This window comes from Acanthamoeba castellanii (genome assembly GCF_000313135.1).
Source record: "Acanthamoeba castellanii str. Neff unplaced genomic scaffold scf7180000084565, whole genome shotgun sequence".
In the NCBI taxonomy this organism is placed as follows: domain Eukaryota; phylum Discosea; order Longamoebia; family Acanthamoebidae; genus Acanthamoeba; species Acanthamoeba castellanii.
The window spans coordinates 11260-27435 of record NW_004457641.1 but is presented as its reverse complement, the minus strand read 5'-3'; the positions used below and the strand labels follow the sequence as shown (position 1 = coordinate 27435).

At 57.3% G+C, this 16176-nt stretch overlaps 7 protein-coding genes across 7 annotated transcripts in view; 2 read left to right on the top strand and 5 right to left on the bottom strand.

Moving 5' to 3' along the window:
- The window catches only part of ACA1_036060 (methyltransferase domain containing protein), a gene marked incomplete at both ends in the record, with an annotated part of 2583 nt that extends 1102 nt beyond the window's left edge, over window positions 1-1481 (top strand). The window contains 5 exons of the mRNA XM_004352015.1: window positions 172-255; window positions 356-474; window positions 559-761; window positions 828-975; window positions 1040-1481. Coding sequence (XP_004352067.1) covers window positions 172-255; window positions 356-474; window positions 559-761; window positions 828-975; window positions 1040-1481 — 996 coding nt within the window. The remainder of the gene's footprint in view (window positions 1-171; window positions 256-355; window positions 475-558; window positions 762-827; window positions 976-1039) is intronic.
- Window positions 1482-1613: 132 nt separating this feature from the next.
- ACA1_036050 (DOMON domain containing protein) lies at window positions 1614-2294 on the bottom strand (the record flags this gene model as incomplete). Its single annotated transcript, XM_004352014.1, has 2 exons — window positions 1614-1817; window positions 1890-2294. The coding sequence occupies 2 exons, from the start codon at window positions 2292-2294 to the stop codon at window positions 1614-1616; spliced, it is 609 nt and encodes a 202-aa protein (XP_004352066.1).
- Window positions 2295-2544: 250 nt separating this feature from the next.
- Window positions 2545-3203, bottom strand: ACA1_036040 (ribosomal protein S7e, putative; the record flags this gene model as incomplete). The annotated part of the gene is made up of 2 exons (XM_004352013.1): window positions 2545-2647; window positions 2737-3203. 2 exons carry the CDS (start codon window positions 3201-3203, stop codon window positions 2545-2547), a joined length of 570 nt encoding a protein of 189 aa, XP_004352065.1.
- A 604-nt stretch (window positions 3204-3807) lies between these two features.
- On the bottom strand, window positions 3808-5108 carry ACA1_036030 (RAB4, putative; the record flags this gene model as incomplete). Its single annotated transcript, XM_004352012.1, has 6 exons — window positions 3808-3915; window positions 4108-4199; window positions 4305-4459; window positions 4554-4611; window positions 4823-4927; window positions 5012-5108. 6 exons carry the CDS (start codon window positions 5106-5108, stop codon window positions 3808-3810), a joined length of 615 nt encoding a protein of 204 aa, XP_004352064.1.
- A 457-nt stretch (window positions 5109-5565) lies between these two features.
- On the bottom strand, window positions 5566-7290 carry ACA1_036020 (uncharacterized protein; the record flags this gene model as incomplete). The annotated part of the gene is made up of 6 exons (XM_004352011.1): window positions 5566-6413; window positions 6498-6603; window positions 6671-6734; window positions 6914-7004; window positions 7078-7175; window positions 7250-7290. The coding sequence occupies 6 exons, from the start codon at window positions 7288-7290 to the stop codon at window positions 5566-5568; spliced, it is 1248 nt and encodes a 415-aa protein (XP_004352063.1).
- A 189-nt stretch (window positions 7291-7479) lies between these two features.
- ACA1_036010 (uncharacterized protein) lies at window positions 7480-10772 on the bottom strand (the record flags this gene model as incomplete). Its single annotated transcript, XM_004352010.1, has 9 exons — window positions 7480-7896; window positions 7993-8910; window positions 8980-9074; window positions 9190-9475; window positions 9646-9836; window positions 9929-10037; window positions 10116-10212; window positions 10289-10458; window positions 10686-10772. The coding sequence occupies 9 exons, from the start codon at window positions 10770-10772 to the stop codon at window positions 7480-7482; spliced, it is 2370 nt and encodes a 789-aa protein (XP_004352062.1).
- Window positions 10773-12596: 1824 nt separating this feature from the next.
- On the top strand, window positions 12597-16084 carry ACA1_036000 (DEAD/DEAH box helicase domain containing protein; the record flags this gene model as incomplete). The annotated part of the gene is made up of 11 exons (XM_004352009.1): window positions 12597-13372; window positions 13474-13549; window positions 13867-13983; window positions 14107-14281; window positions 14453-14602; window positions 14708-14853; window positions 14972-15100; window positions 15233-15348; window positions 15460-15576; window positions 15679-15780; window positions 15919-16084. The coding sequence occupies 11 exons, from the start codon at window positions 12597-12599 to the stop codon at window positions 16082-16084; spliced, it is 2070 nt and encodes a 689-aa protein (XP_004352061.1).
- Window positions 16085-16176: the final 92 nt, after the last annotated feature.

The following is a 16176-nucleotide window of genomic DNA, read 5'->3' as shown; positions in this document are numbered from 1 at the left end:
TGTGGTGTGTGTGGTGTGTCGTGGTGTGTCGTGGTGTGTCGTGGTGTGTGTGGTGTGTGTGGTGTGTGTGGTGTGTGTTGTAGAGTCGAGGGAGCTGATACAAGCGAGCCCGTGAGGTTTCGTGTATCAGCCAAAGTGCGCGGCTCATGGTCGCGACTCCACACGACTCAGGAGGTCGCGCGCCTCTTCGGCGCGCAGATCAAGAACAAGCTCGGGTGGTACACGGACCTCAAGAACTACAACACCGAGGTCATGGTGCGGCGCCAATCGTCGCTTTGGCCTTCTTCTTACATGTTTGCGCTGACTCGGCTCACACACGACACGACACGACACGACACGACACGACACGACACAGATCCATCTGAACGACGAGCAGCTGGTCATTGCGCTTCCTGTGGGCCGCGTGCCCATCTCCAAGCGGTCCTACATGGCCTCGTTCGGGCTCCGACCGCCCGTCGCCTGGGCCATGGCCAGGTTTCCAACCCCCCCATTCACCACTGCGCTAGGGTGGTGCGGCCCTGCCGGTGATCACATCTGACGGAGCCAACCCAACTGTAGGCTTGTGGAGATCGGCGAGGAGGAGGTTGTGTGCGACCCCATGTGCGGCGCGGGCACGCTGCTGATCGAGGCCGCGCAGGAGTGGCCCGGCGCGTGCTACGTCGGCATGGACGTGAGCAACGAGCAGCTCGGCCTGTGCTTGGACAATCTCCAGCAGTCGCGCACACAGTCGCGGATCGCCGTGTGTCGCGCGCGAGTCGAAGGTATGATTTGTTTATTCAGTCATTTATTTATTTATTTATTATTATTTATTATTGTTATATGTGCAGCGTTGCCGCTCAGGGACGAGTCGGTCGACGCCGTGGTGTGCGATCTGCCCTTCGGGCGCAAGTTCCAGGTGGGCGACGCGGCGGCCCTCGCTCGCCTCTACCGCGCGTTCGCCGCCGAAGCGCTCCGCGTCTTGCGCCCGCTTGGCCGGTACCCTGCGCCCTTGCCGACCCCCCTCCTGGCCCCAAGTGCTGACTGGCGTGTGTGTGACCAGGGCGGTGCTGCTGACGTCACAGACGGAGACGCTCGAGGAGGCGCTGCGAGCGGTGGACGCGGACGGCGGTACCTATTGCTGGTCGGCCCTCAGTGAAAAGCACTACGTAAAGCTGGGCGCGCTCGAGGCCTGGATTCACTGCGTGTGCAAAGAGCGGACGAGCGACGACGACAAAGAGCGAAGACGATCGCGGCTTCGCGAGGAGGAGAGAACACGGAAGAAGCGGAAGGAGGAGGACAGGGCAGAGGCGAACGATGGCGGAGAACAGTTAGAGGAGAAGAAGAGAAAGAAGAAGAAGAAGAAGAAGAAAGAGAAGACGGATGATGATGATGATGATGATGAAGAAGAAGAAGAAGATGATGAAGATGAAGCGGCACGGAAAGACAAGGACAAGGAAGAACGAAGGAACCGCATCTTCAACGCGCTCTACTTCCGAAAATGACACCTGCATACCAGCTCTTGGGAGTGCAGAGAGAACGTAACGAGAGGCTTGGCATTGTGCGCAAAAGAAAGCAGTGAAAGCTAAACAAATGGGTGACTGGCAGAAGGTGCCGCTGCAGACAGACTCTCAGTTTCAGTTGGCGTAGAAGTCGATCACGGCGGTGCCGCGGTTGCCGAAGCCGTGGTACTGGAGCTGGTTGGGGTCGCTGCTGCCCAGGTTGCCGTGCGCCCAGATCACGTTGGTCGGCCCGGGCAGGATCGGGTGGTCGGCCACCGTGTCGCCCGTCTTGGCCTCCCTCACGATCGTCACCGTCGAGAACGGCAGAGGGTAGCTCGTCTGCGCACACAAAAGAGATGACGTCAGCAGCAACCTTAAGATGCATAGATCTGTGCCCAACAACGCACGCACCTGGAAGGCGGAGTAGGCGAGGATGTTGTTGGCACCGCCGATGTCGGTGTCGAGCACGGGCGGGCCGTAGCCGCCGTTGCTCGACGTCGAGTAGCGGTCGCTCACGGTGATGTTGCGGTTGTTGAAGGTGGTGAGCACGAAGTCGGCCTGCGACATGCCGCCGGCCGAGGCGTTCTGGGCGTGCCAGCCCAGACCGACCCAGCACTGGCAGTTGACCTGGAGGGTGAGCGCGATGACGGGTCCGCCCGTGGCGGTGCCCTGCGTGGTGATGGTCCACGAGAGGGTGAAGTCGGGGTGGAGGCGCGCGATGCCGCTGTAGTCGGCGCCCTGGGCTAGCGCCACCAGTCCGACCAAAACGAAGACGACGGCGGCAAACGACGAAGACGAAGAAGAACGAAGATGCATCGTCGTCAAGCTTTGATTGAGGTCGGGGGCGTGGAGCGCAATAAAACGAAGATATATCGCCGTTACGAAAAGCGAAGTATCTTTGCCCCTCTCTCCTGTGTGGCTCGCTCTCCGCTTCACACACAGACGAAAAAGAGAAAAAAGATGGCTTTTTGGATATAAATTTATATGTTTGTAATGTATGCCCCTGTCCGCGCATCAATGGAAACGTAGATCATTGAAGAGGCATTTATTTGTGGGTTTGGCGAGCTTAGAACAGGAAAGCGACCTGCTTGCCGGTGAGCTTCTTGTAGAGCCTCGAGAAGGTGTCGAGCTTGTACTCAACGTTGTTCTGGTCCTTCTTGTCGAGGTACCTGAGAGAGGAAAGGAGGACGGGTAAGTTCACCGCATTGGGGCAGCGTAATGAATGGGAGGGTGAGCCGGAGATGAGCAGCCGTCGTACACTTTGTAGAGCCTGGAGCCATCGAGCCTGATGCGGATGCGCTTGCCAGTGATCTCGGTGGGGTAGACGAGGTCCTCAAGGATGGCATCATGTACAGCGGTGAGGGTACGGCTCATGGGCCTCTTTTGCCTCTTCCTCCTGTTCTTCTTGCCGATGACGGGGAGGATGCGACGGTTGGCGATCACGACGACGTGCTGGCCGCTGAACTTCTTCTCGAGCTCGCGGACAAGACGGGCCTGGACCTTGTGGAAGCCCTTGAGGAGACGGAAGGGCACGAAGACGAGGATGGCGGTCTTGCCAGCACCGAGGTCAACCTGCCTGGCGCCGCTGATGAACAGCTCCTTGAGGTCACCCTTGAGATCAGTGGCGTTGACCTCGAGGTCGAACAGGGCCTGGGCGACCTGAAGCTCGAACTCGGTGGGTTCGGCGTTCTTTTCCTTCTGGATCTTTCTGCGAGCCGTGTACATGATGCCTAATGCTGCAAATGCAAACCAAATTCGTCAGTTCCCGGGTCCGGATGAGAGAAGAATTCGAATGAAGATGGATTGATCACTAAGAGGACTAGAGAACGTAAAGGTACAACGCACACGCCCCTCCCACTCCACCAATCAAACCATAAATCCAGAGATGGAGTTCGTACAAGCCTCAGCTGGGGCAGGGAGGGATACAGCTGGAAGCGGGGAGAGAAGAGAGAAAGGAAGGCTTCGTCTTTTCGCCCCAACAAAAAGCCGGGCTTTACTTTTTATGTTCGGTTATTTCCCGGATTTGATTTTTCTCTTTTGCGTGTTCTTGCCGAGAAGAAGATGGTGGTGGGTAGTGCTTGCCTGATGCAAGAAACTTGTTTAAACGAGTAGTATGAAATGACACAAAATGATCAGCCCACCTCTCTCTTCGCTCGCGAGGCCACATTGCTTCTTCTGCCGTTTTGTTCATCCTCCTTGCGACTCGTGCTCCACCACCGCGATCCTTCCATCTATCGCACACAGTGAGCGACGCCCTTCCACCTCCATAACGTCACATCGCTTCTTCTCCTCCATCGTCATCCATCCAATCTTCGCGTGCCGTCTCGGGCTAGCACGCGCAGCCGTCCGAGCCACCAGTGGCAACCGCGCTGCCTGGTCTCGCCATGTTGTTCTCTACAATTCCAGATCCCGAGTCCTTCGGATCCACCGCCTTCGCCTAAACATGATCGAAGAAGGTCGAGGCCAAACGTCAGCCATCGCACCATCACCAATGCACTTCTACAGTCGAAGGAGACAATGACACATAGCGAAGAAGAAGAAGAAGAGAGAGAGAGAGAGAGAGAGAAGAAAAACGCAACCCACAAGCAACGCCACGCGTGCGCGTGTGCAGCGACACGAGTGAGCGTACCTCGACTTTGGAGAAGATGGACCGGGCGCACTTCAAAAATACCTCCTCCACATTGTCGCCGGTGAGGGCGGATGTTTCCAAGAACATCAAGTCTGAAGAGAGCAAAGCCAATGAAGTGAGCCAGCGAGACGAAGGAAAGAGAGGGGCAGCAATGTAGTGGCGGCGTGGACGAAGCCGTGGGCGAAGGTGGAGCGTACTGTTCTCCTGAGCGAATCGGGACGCCTCGATGAAAGTGACCTCCCTCTCGTCCTCCAAGTCCTTCTTGTTGCCCACGAGGATGATGACGATGCCAGCGCTGGCCAACGTCCTCGCGTCCTCCAGCCAGGTGCTCAAGTGGTTGTACGACTCGCGACTGAGCGACATGAACAAGAGCAACAAGATGAGCACGGTCAACATCGTGGCCCCATACACAAGCGCTGAGGTCAATAAGAAAAGAGGAGGCAAACCTCGTGATGTCGTAGACGAGAAGAGCACCAGCTGCGCCGCGGTAGTAGCTCCTTGTGACTGACCTGGAAGAAAAAAAGACACACGAATGGTCAATAAGGCGAACTGTGGCGCCAGCCGTCGGCAAGACAGACGGCAAGGCAGACAGCCAAAGCGCCGAGGAAAAGTTGATGCCTACCGGAACCGTTCTGTGCAGAGGAGGGGGGAAATCGTCAGACCGACGTAATGCGCCAATTTGAGGCGAAGATGTCCGTAATAGAGAGATGGATACCCTGTCCGGCAGTATCCCAAATTTGCAGCTTGATGTTGTTGCCCTGGATGTTGATGATCTTGGAGCCGAACTCCACACCGATGGTGTGGGTGGAGTCCCGCATGACTGCACAGGGATGAAATGAGTGGTGATGCCACAGAGCAAGCGATAGAGAGATGAAGATGTGCACGTCAGCAGAGAGGGGATTACATTTGTTGTCGATGAAGCGGTGGAGCAGGCAAGATTTGCCCGTAGCGGCGTCACCAATGATGATGAATTTAAACAGGTAATTGTATCGCTCGGCCATCTTTTGTTCCTCGACTTCTCTTTGTCTGCTACTCGGTCTAGTGTCACGCCCTGTCTTTGCCTCTTTCTTCTTTCACCTCCTCTCGATTTGATTCGATTGATTTTACGCACACACTCTAATTGAATTTTCGATTACGAAAGAGCTGTCCGTGAGTCGTGGGACCCGTGTCTTTTTCGTTTGCCTTTGCCCGCAACAGTTGGCACTGTGCCCTCTTCGTCGACTTCTCCTCTTCCCACCAGCGGCGGGACGCCATCATTCCTTGAATGCCAGAATATTTCAACCACGCACCGACCGACCACGAGGTTCGGGCGAAGGTCGGGCCAGCCTCTTGTTGTAGGCTGCCCCAACTTGTTTGATGGGAAGTTAGGAAGTGTTGCTGGTGCCAGGCTCATCTTCAACTCACTGTCAATAGCACACCTGTGTTTTGTATTTACAAGACAGATCAGGGTGGGGTCAATCAGTAGTGCCACGTGTCGTGGAAGCGAAGTGCGGTGTTGATGGCCGCGTGCAGGAAGTAGTCGCCCCAGCCGTTTTGCTCCGTGCCTCGGTGGTGCTCGTGTGCCTCCTTCCAGCACACGAACACCAGCTTCACCAGGTGCTCGTCGTGGCTGGGCATTACCTCTGCAACGACGTCGGCCCAGCTGCTCATAGCCTTCCTCCGCTCGCTGGTAGCGTTCTCCTTCTCTTTCTTGGCCTCGTCTTCGTCGTGCTTGATCGCGTCGGGAGTGACGTCGCTCACTGCCGGCCGGTCGACGGCGATGTACGAACACACGACCGAGCGCCAGAAGTAGCCGAAGGCCGACGCCACGAGCTCGGCGTCGTCATCGCTGACGTCCTCCTCCTCCACCTGGCTGAGCCCGCAGAGGGCGGCGAGCGTCACCTTGAGCGCGCGGAAGGCCGTGACGAGGTGAAGCACGAAGAAGTACTGGTAGCCGCTCGACGCAAACACCTTGAGCGCCGAGAGCGTGAACAGGTCGATCAGGGCCTCGATTCTGCTGCGCCTGGTGGAGCTGGCATCATCATCACGCCGGCCCACGATCAGGGGTCGGAAGTCGAGATCGTAGGGCGCAATGCCGTCCTGGTACTGCGCCGCCAGGAGGTGGAGCCGCTTTTGGAACCCGAGCTTCTTGTTGTCGCCCGTGAACACTTCACCAAAGCGGGCATCCTGCCTTACTCGGTCGAGCAGCGCCATTACATCGCTCGGGCTCAGTGTCGCAGACGCAGCCTCATCGCCTGTGACGCTCGCGGTCGTCTTAGGGTGGCCAAGGGAGTAGAAGGAGTAGGTGAAATAGGCCAGGCCCTCAGCTGCATGACCGCCAGACTCGTCAGTAAGTAGTGCTCTGCGCCCAAGCCAATTGTTTGGATGTGCGTCAAAGGGGGTGGGTGTACCGATGTTGGGCACGTCCATCACCTCAAGAGCATAGCCGAGCTGGATGACGCCGTGGAAGGCCGATCCACATACTCCTTCAAGCAGATCAGGCACATAGCGCCGCAGCTGTCACGGGAAAGGCAGTTGTCAGATGACGAGCGAGCAAGTAAGCAAGTGCTCGGAGAGGTGGTACTGTGGTCCGAACGCCCAGCTGCTCAAGCTCTCGGCTGAAGAACGCCACCAGGTCAAGGTAGTGACTGCGGTGGATGACGTACATGTCAGCAAGGAGGCAGGCAGCAGCATGGTAAAGAGAGTCTCTGCAGGCACGCACCTCTTCTTGCCTCGGTAGTCTCGCCAGGTGTCGCTTTACACATCAGCTGGTATGAGTAGGGTGCAGGGAGAAAGTGCACCCAAAGAGCGGTGAGGGGTCACATACGTGGTGATGGTCGTTGTGGGTGGTCTAGCCGGCTCCAGTTTGGTGTCGGTGCTGTAGTCCTCGTAGGCTTTCTCCAGGCGCTCCTTTGACGCTGCACCAGCACGACAGGTTACCACTGGCAGCTTCTTCTCAGAGGTGTTGCATGAGAAAGGGAGGCCGCGCACCTCCGAGCTCATAGAGGGCGACGAGGTAGTGCGACATGTGGTTGCTCAAATACCCTCCGTACTCGATGTCGAACTCGTTCCTGTTGCGTGCCAGCAGTCTGCAGCCACCAGGTGAGCAGTGGGGGGGGGGCACGCCAGCACGTCAGCACCAGAGAGAGGGGTGAGGACGTACTGGCAAAGAGTGCTCCTCCGCTCCTGTTCTTGTTGTGCCATCGATCGTGCCAATGCCCGCTTGAGCAATGCGTGGGCTTGCTTGTAGTTGGGGGTGAGAAAAATATAAAGAATGGAGTGTTTTATAAGAGAAAACCAGGCCAAAACGCCGAACCGGATTTTACCAAAAGGAGATAAATAAAAGTATAAAAATTCCCGCAGTGTATTCGGAATGCCGCTTGAGCCAAGTGGTCAAGAGCGCCAGAGGCTGTGCCCCTCGTCGACAATCAGGCCGTCGAGTATGGCCTCCTTGAGCCGATCGTGGAGGCGCACCACCTCCTCACCATACCGCTTGGTCCACCGCTTGCGTCGATAGTCTTCTCTGTCGGTCTCACTGTCTCCAACGTCGCCCTCAACTGCGCTGCTCGTGCCTGCTCGTGAGCTGGTCGATGCGCGGTTGTCGCTGCGGCCTCCGGCGAGCTTGGCACGTCGGTGGCGGTTGGACCGTGCCCGGCGCTGGGGCGTGAAGGCCGACGCCTGGGTCCGCAGGTGGTCCTCGTGGGCCTTCTCGCTGGCCCAGGCGTCGACGTAAGCGTCGTACCACTCCCGCCCATCGAAGTAGATGTAAGGTGGCGGCAGCTCGAGCGGATCGTTACACAGTTCGTGGCCCTGCAACGATGTCGGTGTGTGTCGGTGTGTGTCGTGTCGTGTCGTGTCGTGGTGTCAATAGAACGACACGGTTGCCAAACATCAAATGTGACGTACCAGCAGTGCGTGCTGCACGCCGACTTGGTAGAGCGTGCCCAGGCAGAGCACCCGCTTCCGATCATTGGTCTCGAGTCCTCCCGGCCACGCAGGAGCGGCCTCTTCGCGCGGCTCCGCCACCAGCAGATCGACCCGACCGCCGTTGCTCGCCACCACGTCTCGCTCCTTCGACAGCCGCAGCACAACATGGAGCAGCAGCGTGTCGAACTCCCACTCCTTGAACGCCGGATTGCGTCGACACGAGCGGTAAGATGGCGGCAGGCGATCAGCAGCATTGCTTGCTCGCCCCGGGCCGCCGGCCTCGCTCGTGGACTCTTCAGCGTGCGGCGCCTGGGGTGGCTGGGTCTCGGGCGGCTCGCCCTGAGTGAGCAGGAACCGGAGCACGCAACAGGGGACGAGGAACTGCCGAGGGACCTCGTCGGAGCGTCGGAATGGCGCCCAGTTGGCGTTGAAGAGGTGGAGGAACGTGCAGAGTCGCATATCGGTGGCCGCGTCAGCAGAGTGGAGTTCTGCAACGGACGGGAGCTCCACGGCGGCTCGCATGGCCGCGCTCGAGCCCTGGTCTGCCCAGACCACCTGCACCGGGGTCTTGGCCAGGTAGTCGGACTCCGTTTGCCTAATCTCGTTGATCGTGAGCGTGACGGAAGTGGTCTTGGTACTCCGTTTCCTTCTCCTTCTGGTGGCCTTCTTCCCGTTGGTCGCCTCTGACTTGTTGCTTACGTCATCAGCCCCGGCGCTCCCAGTCTTCTCCCGGGCCTGGGTGGAGCCCTCTGTGGCATTGCCGCCGAGCATCGCCGCTTGCCTTTCTCGCGTCCTCTCCTTCTTGATCTCTAGTTTCTCGGCGCGCGTTTCCCTTCGTTTCTTCGCCTCCACGGCTAGAAGTATGCCATAGAGCTTCCTTCGCACGGGCCTGAGCAGCTGATATCGAGTGGTGAGAAGCCGGGCTGATGCGAGCTCGGCTTAGGCTGCGTGGGTGGTAGCTGGTACCTTGTACGGATCGCGGAAGTTGGCGTGGTCGGTGAGCGCGACCGAGCACCAGAACTCAGAGTCATGGAGCACGCCCACGAGCGAAGGGAATAGCTCTGCCCGACGAAACCGTTCCGTCAGCACCTGCATCGACGATTCGTTTGTAGCGGCGTTTAGTTACACGCCGCCCTGACGATGCGGTGCTGAAGAGTGCACGAACGTCGTTGATACCACTGTCGTAGGTCAGTGGAAGCTGGCCTTGCCCCGGTAAGACCCTCCAACTTCGCTTGAGGGTGTAGGCATCTATGCTGGCCCGCAGCAGGCCTTCGTAGAACGCTTGCGCGTTGTCCACGGCATGATCTAGGATCTTACAGAGCACTCGTTCCACATCGTCGTCCGCTACGTCCGTGCTCTGAGCATCAGCCGTGGTCCTTTCGTCGGTGGGCTCGCCCTTAGAGGCGGTGACGGTCTGCCGGGCGAAGAACAGCGACACCTTCTCGATGACGGTGAAAAACGACTGTTCGTGGCTGCCCCCGATGATGGCCTGCCGCAACGGGCCGATGAGCTCCTTTGTGTAGTCATTACCGACGATGCCTGAAAAGAGCGGCAGCCACTGCAGTGTTCAAATACAAGCCCTCATGAGAGAAAGCACTCAACATATACACGGCGTGGTGGGTGCTGACAGACCTTGTGGTGGAAGCCTAGAAGGCGGGAAGTTTCCTCTATGTTGAAGGCCTGAGCGACGATCTTGCAGCCGCGGCTGCCATTGGCCTTACTGTTTCCTTTGGGCGCACGGAACTGTAGGCTCTTCAGGCAGAAGTAGCGCTTGTTCTGGCCCATCTGAAAGATGAGAAAGTCTGAATCCTTCCCCAGCACTCCTGAGCGTGTACGATGATAAGGAATCATTCAGCACCACGACGGTGACTGTGTGCGGCAAAGTGATCAACGCGACTGGTGGTACGCTGCGTACCGATGCAGTTGGGGTGGGCGGCGGCATGCTGGGCAAGCTCAAGGTCTCCCTCGAAGTAGGAGAAGGACACCGAGGCACCAGCGGAGCGCAACGCATGGACCATGGTGCGCTTGAGTACGAAGCGAAACCACACAAGTGTGAGATCGTGCCCGTCAGTGCAAGACACAGCACAGGTTCAGGTGCATACCATGGAGAGTATCGGCAGAATGCCGTCTTTGAAAGGATTCTCGATCTTCTTGTTGTACTGCACAAAGTCGAATAGGGTACTAACCCTCACCGCAGTCCTGCCACACTACGGCGTCACGCCAGAAGAAGCAGAAAGAAACCCGAAAGACGAACCACCAGTGACGGGTGCGGTACCGTTGCCGACGGGCCAACATGGCGGTGCGTTTCATGGGCAAGGCCAAGCCGTCGATGTAGACCACGAGATCGAGGCCGTTGCTGCGGAATGCCTCAACAAACTGCACCGCTCGCTGCGCAAGCTTGAACACCGAGTCAAGGAACCGAACACGCGCGAGCAAGAGACGCCACTGTGCGCGGCGCATACAACACGTCACAGGCACGCTGGCGTCAAAGGATATTGTTCGTAGGGTCCGCCGAGTATGTAAGGCAGGGACTGCGGGTACTCGTGCAGCCAGTAGAGCAGCCCCGACCCATCCACGCACAGCGTGGCTCTGCCTGAAACCACAAGGTACGTAAGATGCACAAGATGAGTTTAGGCACGTTGTTGATGTGAGTGGGGGGCGAGGCAGCGCACCATCTTTTGCTGGTAGTGTAGCGGCCACTTTGCCGAGATCAACCGGGCGCGGAGCATCACTGCCCCCGCCTCGCCCGGCTTCCACATATGCCTGCAACCCGTGCACACCCATAAATCTACAGATCAAGTGCACGAAGAGGATGCAAGGCTGGGGTGCGAGCGGACAGGCCGCGGGTTTCGCTGTTGTGCTGTCTTGCTGTTCTTTCTTCCGCGCAGTGGATGTTCGTGAGAACAAAAGGCCATCGCCCAGCCGCCGACCTAACAGGACGCCTCATGGTGTAGTTGGCAGCATATAGGTTTCTGGTACCTGGGACCCCAGTTCAAATCTGGGTGGGGCGATATCTCTTTTTTAAATGGGCAGGACCCACTTCTGGGCATCTGATGCGGAGGGACTGCCACCTCCTGGTACTCTCCACTATGCAGGCTGGAGGGACTGAAAAAGTTAACTTTCAGACTGGGTGAGTCTGGATCCTGTTCCCACCCTCAACACCAAAAAGCTGCACATTTCCAGCAGAGCAATGCCATTGAGAACTTGCAATCAAGGAGCTCACTGCACCCAATGTGCTGTGTCTTCTGCCACATATGATCACATTGAATGAGGCACGCCAGCTTGTTGTTGTCCAAACCATTTATATGGGCTTAAACTCACAAACAAAATCACTTTTCAAAATAACTGAATCTCATTTCAAATAAGCACAAGTTCAAGGTTGCTTGTGCCTCCTTAGCCAAAAGTACTTCTGTGCTTGTTCTTGGCAAGCTGGCCTGATCTTGATGAAGACCATGGCCACCTTAGACCTACCCACACCAAAGAACTGCCTGATCTTGAGCTGCTAAGGAGGGGAAAAAGAAGGTCAAGTAATGTTGTTGTGTATTGCATGCAGCACCTGAGGTTTGTTACTGAGCCCCATGTATGGCACATTGGGCTGACTGTGCAACCCTCTTGATGTATCTTTTGAACCTCAATCAATTCTAAAATTCCATAATCAGTGGCCAACATACTACTCACTTCATGGTCAACCTCACCACATGTGGGCTATCTATGTGTTCATGTTCAACCTCACACCATATTCAGTCAGTTGCACACATGGACTGAACTTCATTCTTCACATTTGTGCTGAATTGGAGCACAAATCCTGAAGATAAAATTCCACCACAACAACATTCCATCTCACATTGACAATATCACCTTAACTCCACACATTTCATTTATGAAATCCTCAGCCTCAGCCTCAACCTCAGCCTTGGCCTCCCTTGCTGCAAAGGCCCTCACCCTGCTCCAGGGTGGAGTCCATCATCAGTTGCCCCCCAGCTAGCCACACAGCCCATGGCCAGATGGCCCCTGTAGATCCCAGACACACAATTAAGAGAAGCCCATCTGTATCCCTCCACAACATGATGAAGTGGTCATGACTCACATAGACCTGGCCAGCATCAGCAACATGCCTTGGCACACCAAGTACTAGCATCTTCCTCTGCACCTCAATCCCAGCTTCTTTTGCCACCCAAAAGGCCATTAAACTTGCCCTCAGTGCACTCACTGGGTTTATTATAGATTGATTGGAATACCATTTTAGCATAGTGATATGGCTAGAAGGCCAGCCTGCATAGTGGAGAGTACCAGGAGGTGGCAGTCCCTCCGCATCAGATGCCCAGAAGTGGGTCCTGCCCATTTAAAAAAGAGATATCGCCCCACCCAGATTTGAACTGGGGTCCCAGGTACCAGAAACCTATATGCTGCCAACTACACCATGAGGCGTCCTGTTAGGTCGGAGGCTGGGCGATGGCCTTTTGTTCTCACGAACATCCCCTATGAAAGAAAAAAAAGCAAGGCAGCACAACAGCGAAACCCGCGGCCTGTCCGCTCGCACCCCAACCTCGCATCCGCTTCGTGCAGCCTGCAACGAGCGGCGAATGGAGACCAAGGGAGCTGCCAGCCGCAAGAGGGCGAGGTCGAACAGCCGAGGCGGAGCTGATGATGGCGCTGCCAGCCCGGTGGCCGCCTCCGATCGGTCCCACAAGAAGATGAAAATCGATGACGACTCATCGACCTCCGGCAGTGCGCAGGACACTACCCCTGCCGTACAGTCTGCGCCTGCAGTCTCGAAATTCACGAGGAAGGGCAAAATCTCGATCAATTTCGAAGTGAACGATGAAGATGCCAGCGGCAAGAGGCCGCAACAATCTGCCATCGCCGTCGCATCGTCGACGGAGACGGTCACGGTGCAGCCCGCGAAAGCAATCATATCAAAATCTTCATCATCTGATGAAGCGAAGAAGAAGATGAAGGAGAAGAAGGTCAAGAAAGACAAGAAAGAGAAGAAGAAGGACAAGAAGAAGGACAAGAAGGACAAGAAAGAGAAGAAGTCAAAGAAAGACAAAAAGGAGAAGAAGAAGAAAGTGAAGGAGGATGCAGAGAGCACAGACAACGACGACGACAAGGGAGACAGCAACGACGAGAAGGAAGTCACAGCGGCGAAGACGACCAAGTCGAAGAAGAAGGAGAAGAAGGAGAAGAAAGAGAAGAAGAGCGAAGCGAGCGCCAGCGAAGACGGAAAGAGGGTCCACGAGCTGCGGAAGCACGAGAAGAAGCTCGACCTGTCGCGCAGCGGGCAGCAGGACGGCGCCAACGCCGTCACCAACACCGTCGAGGTGGCCCACGTCAAGGGCCTCCACCCAACCATCGTTCAGTACACAATCGTCATCCACTGTGTCGTGTGTGCCGTGTGTGTCATATGTGTCGTGTGTGTCGTGTCGTGTGTGTCGTGCGACTCACGTGTGATGTTATTAGGAATCTGGAGCAGCAGTTTGGTATCGCGCAGTTCTTCCCGATCCAGGCCCAAGTCATCCCCGTCATCCTGCGCAGCGTTGCCTGCGGCGGGTGCGCTCCCACTCCTCGCGGCGCGTGTGCGTGTGCGGTCGTGCGTGTTGCTCGCCCTAACCCGCCGCGCTGCGCACCACCACAGACGTGGCGTGGCTGTCCGCGAGGAGGACGGCGTCTCCATCGGCGGCGACATCTGCGTGTGTGCGCCCACCGGCTCGGGCAAGACCCTCTCCTACGCCGTTCCCATCGTCAATGTACAACCACCGCGCCACCACCCACCTCACAATCGTTGTTTCACTGAACCTCGTCCACCTCCGCACACGCGCGATCGTGTGTGTCGTGTGTCGTGTGTGTCAACAGACGCTGCTCAACCGGGTGGTGGTCCGGCTGCGCGCGCTGGTGATCCTGCCCAACCGCGATCTGGCGCTGCAGGTCAAGTCCGTCTTCGATCTCCTGTGCGAGGGAACCGACCTCAAGGTCAGCCAACCGCCCTTCACCCTCTGCCCAGCAGGCACATCTCTTTTAGCCTAACAATTTGTGCACCTGCGCGTGTCGTGTCGTTGTGTGCGTGTGCGGTGGTGGGCGTGTGTCGTCGTTTAGGTGGAGATTGTGGTGGGCCAGAGCTCCTTCCGCAAGGATCAGGAAAAGCTGGTCCAGGGTGAGGAGGGACCGGACGCCGCGGACCTGCGCGGCGCCTCAACAAGCGAGGCCGAGGCCGGCGACCGCTCCGCGCCCGCGCTCAAGGAGTTGGTAGACATTCTCATCTGCACACCCGGTACGCCTGACTTGCAGACTCTCTCGCATTCATGTATTGACCGCACACGCACACACACCACCGCACACACCCACCGCACCGCACGCACCTCACCGCACATGCACACACCTCACCGCACACGCACACCTACACGCACACGCACACGCACGACCGCCGCACACGCGCACGCAGGACGTTTGATGGATCTGTTGAACCAGACGCGCGGGTTCACGCTGCAGCACCTGCGCTTCCTCGTGATCGACGAGGCCGATCGTCTGCTGGACCAGTCGTTCCAAGACTGGCTCAACAAGGTCCTCCAAGCCACCCACTCCAGCACACAAGGTAATGCGCGTCGTGTTGCGTGTTGCGTGTGCGGTGGGAGCGTGCGGTGGTCTGTGCTGCGGTGTGTGCGGTGGTGCGTGCGTCGTTGAGCTGACTCTCGTGCAGGGCGGGTGTACGGATGCGTCGACGAGACGGACCAGGAGGCGCATCTCCGGATCGATGCCCGCACCATGCGGCAGCTGACCAGCGTGCGGTCCGTCCACCTGTCGTCCACCGCCCTCCACTCCATCATCCCCGAAGAACCCGAACCCGTGCGTACCCCACCTCCGCACACGCACCACCGCACACGCACCACCGCACGCGCACCACCGCACACGCGCCACCGCACTCGGCGTCTCACTTTTGGTTGGTGTTGTTGTTCGTGTGCAGCTTCATAAGTTGCTGTTCTCGGCCACGCTCACCAACAACCCCAAGAAGATCGCCGCGCTTCGACTCAACAACCCGCACTTCTTTTCGGCCACCTCCACCGGCCTCTACAAGATGCCCGAGAAGCTCCAGGTGCGTCGCCTTCATCTGCACCGACTCACCGGGAACCCAACACACACACACCACACACACACACACACACACACAACACTGAAACTGTTACGTCGGTGCGGTGGTGTGCGGTGGTGTGCGACTCTATTATAGGAGTACATGGTCATCTGTAGCTTGGCCTACAAACCGCTCGTGTTGCTGTACCTCCTGGAGATGTTCGACTTCAAGCGCACGCTGTGCTTCACCTCGTCCGTCGAATCCACACACAGGTGAGCGGCACATTGTATCATCATGACCGCTGGCGTCAGACTAGTCAATACCAGTCAATACCAGTCTGACGCGTTGCTCTTTCTTTCCTTCTTTCTCTGCGCACGCACCAGGCTGTACCTGCTGCTGACGCTGATGGGCCAGACGGGCGTTGCCGAGTATTCGTCGACGCTACCGCAGCGCAAACGCACGCAGATCATCGAGAAGTTTGCCAAGGGCGACATCAAGATGTACGTCACTTCCGCACACGCACACACCGCACGCACACACCGCACGCGCGACACATACGCACGCGCGGACTCTTACTGTCGCACCATGGCACCATGGCACAGTGTGATCGCGTCCGATGCTATGTCGCGCGGGTTGGATATTGAGGACGTGGAGAACGTGATCAACTACGACGTGCCGCCCTTCATCAAGACCTACGTGCACCGGTGCGCTGCTCTGCTGAACTCTATTTAATTTAATTTAATTTAAACCAAATTAAATTAGTTATTTATTATTTTCAGTTTTATTATTATTTGTTTTGTTATTATTTTGTAATTTTTAACTCGGGTCCAATAATTGCAGAGTGGGCCGAACTGCGCGAGCAGGCCGGCAGGGCAAGACGTACACGCTCCTATTGAAGTCGGAGGCGCACCACTTCAGGTCCATGCTCAAGAAGGCCGAGCACTCCACCAAGGTACGCTGCGGCCCCGACCAAACTGCTGCCCCCCTCGAGGGAGGGAAGCACAGTGATGGACCAACGTGTGTGCGGTGTGTGCGGTGTGTGCGGTGTGTGCGGTGTGTGCGGTGTGTGCGGTGTGTGCGGTGTGTGCGGTGTGTGCGGT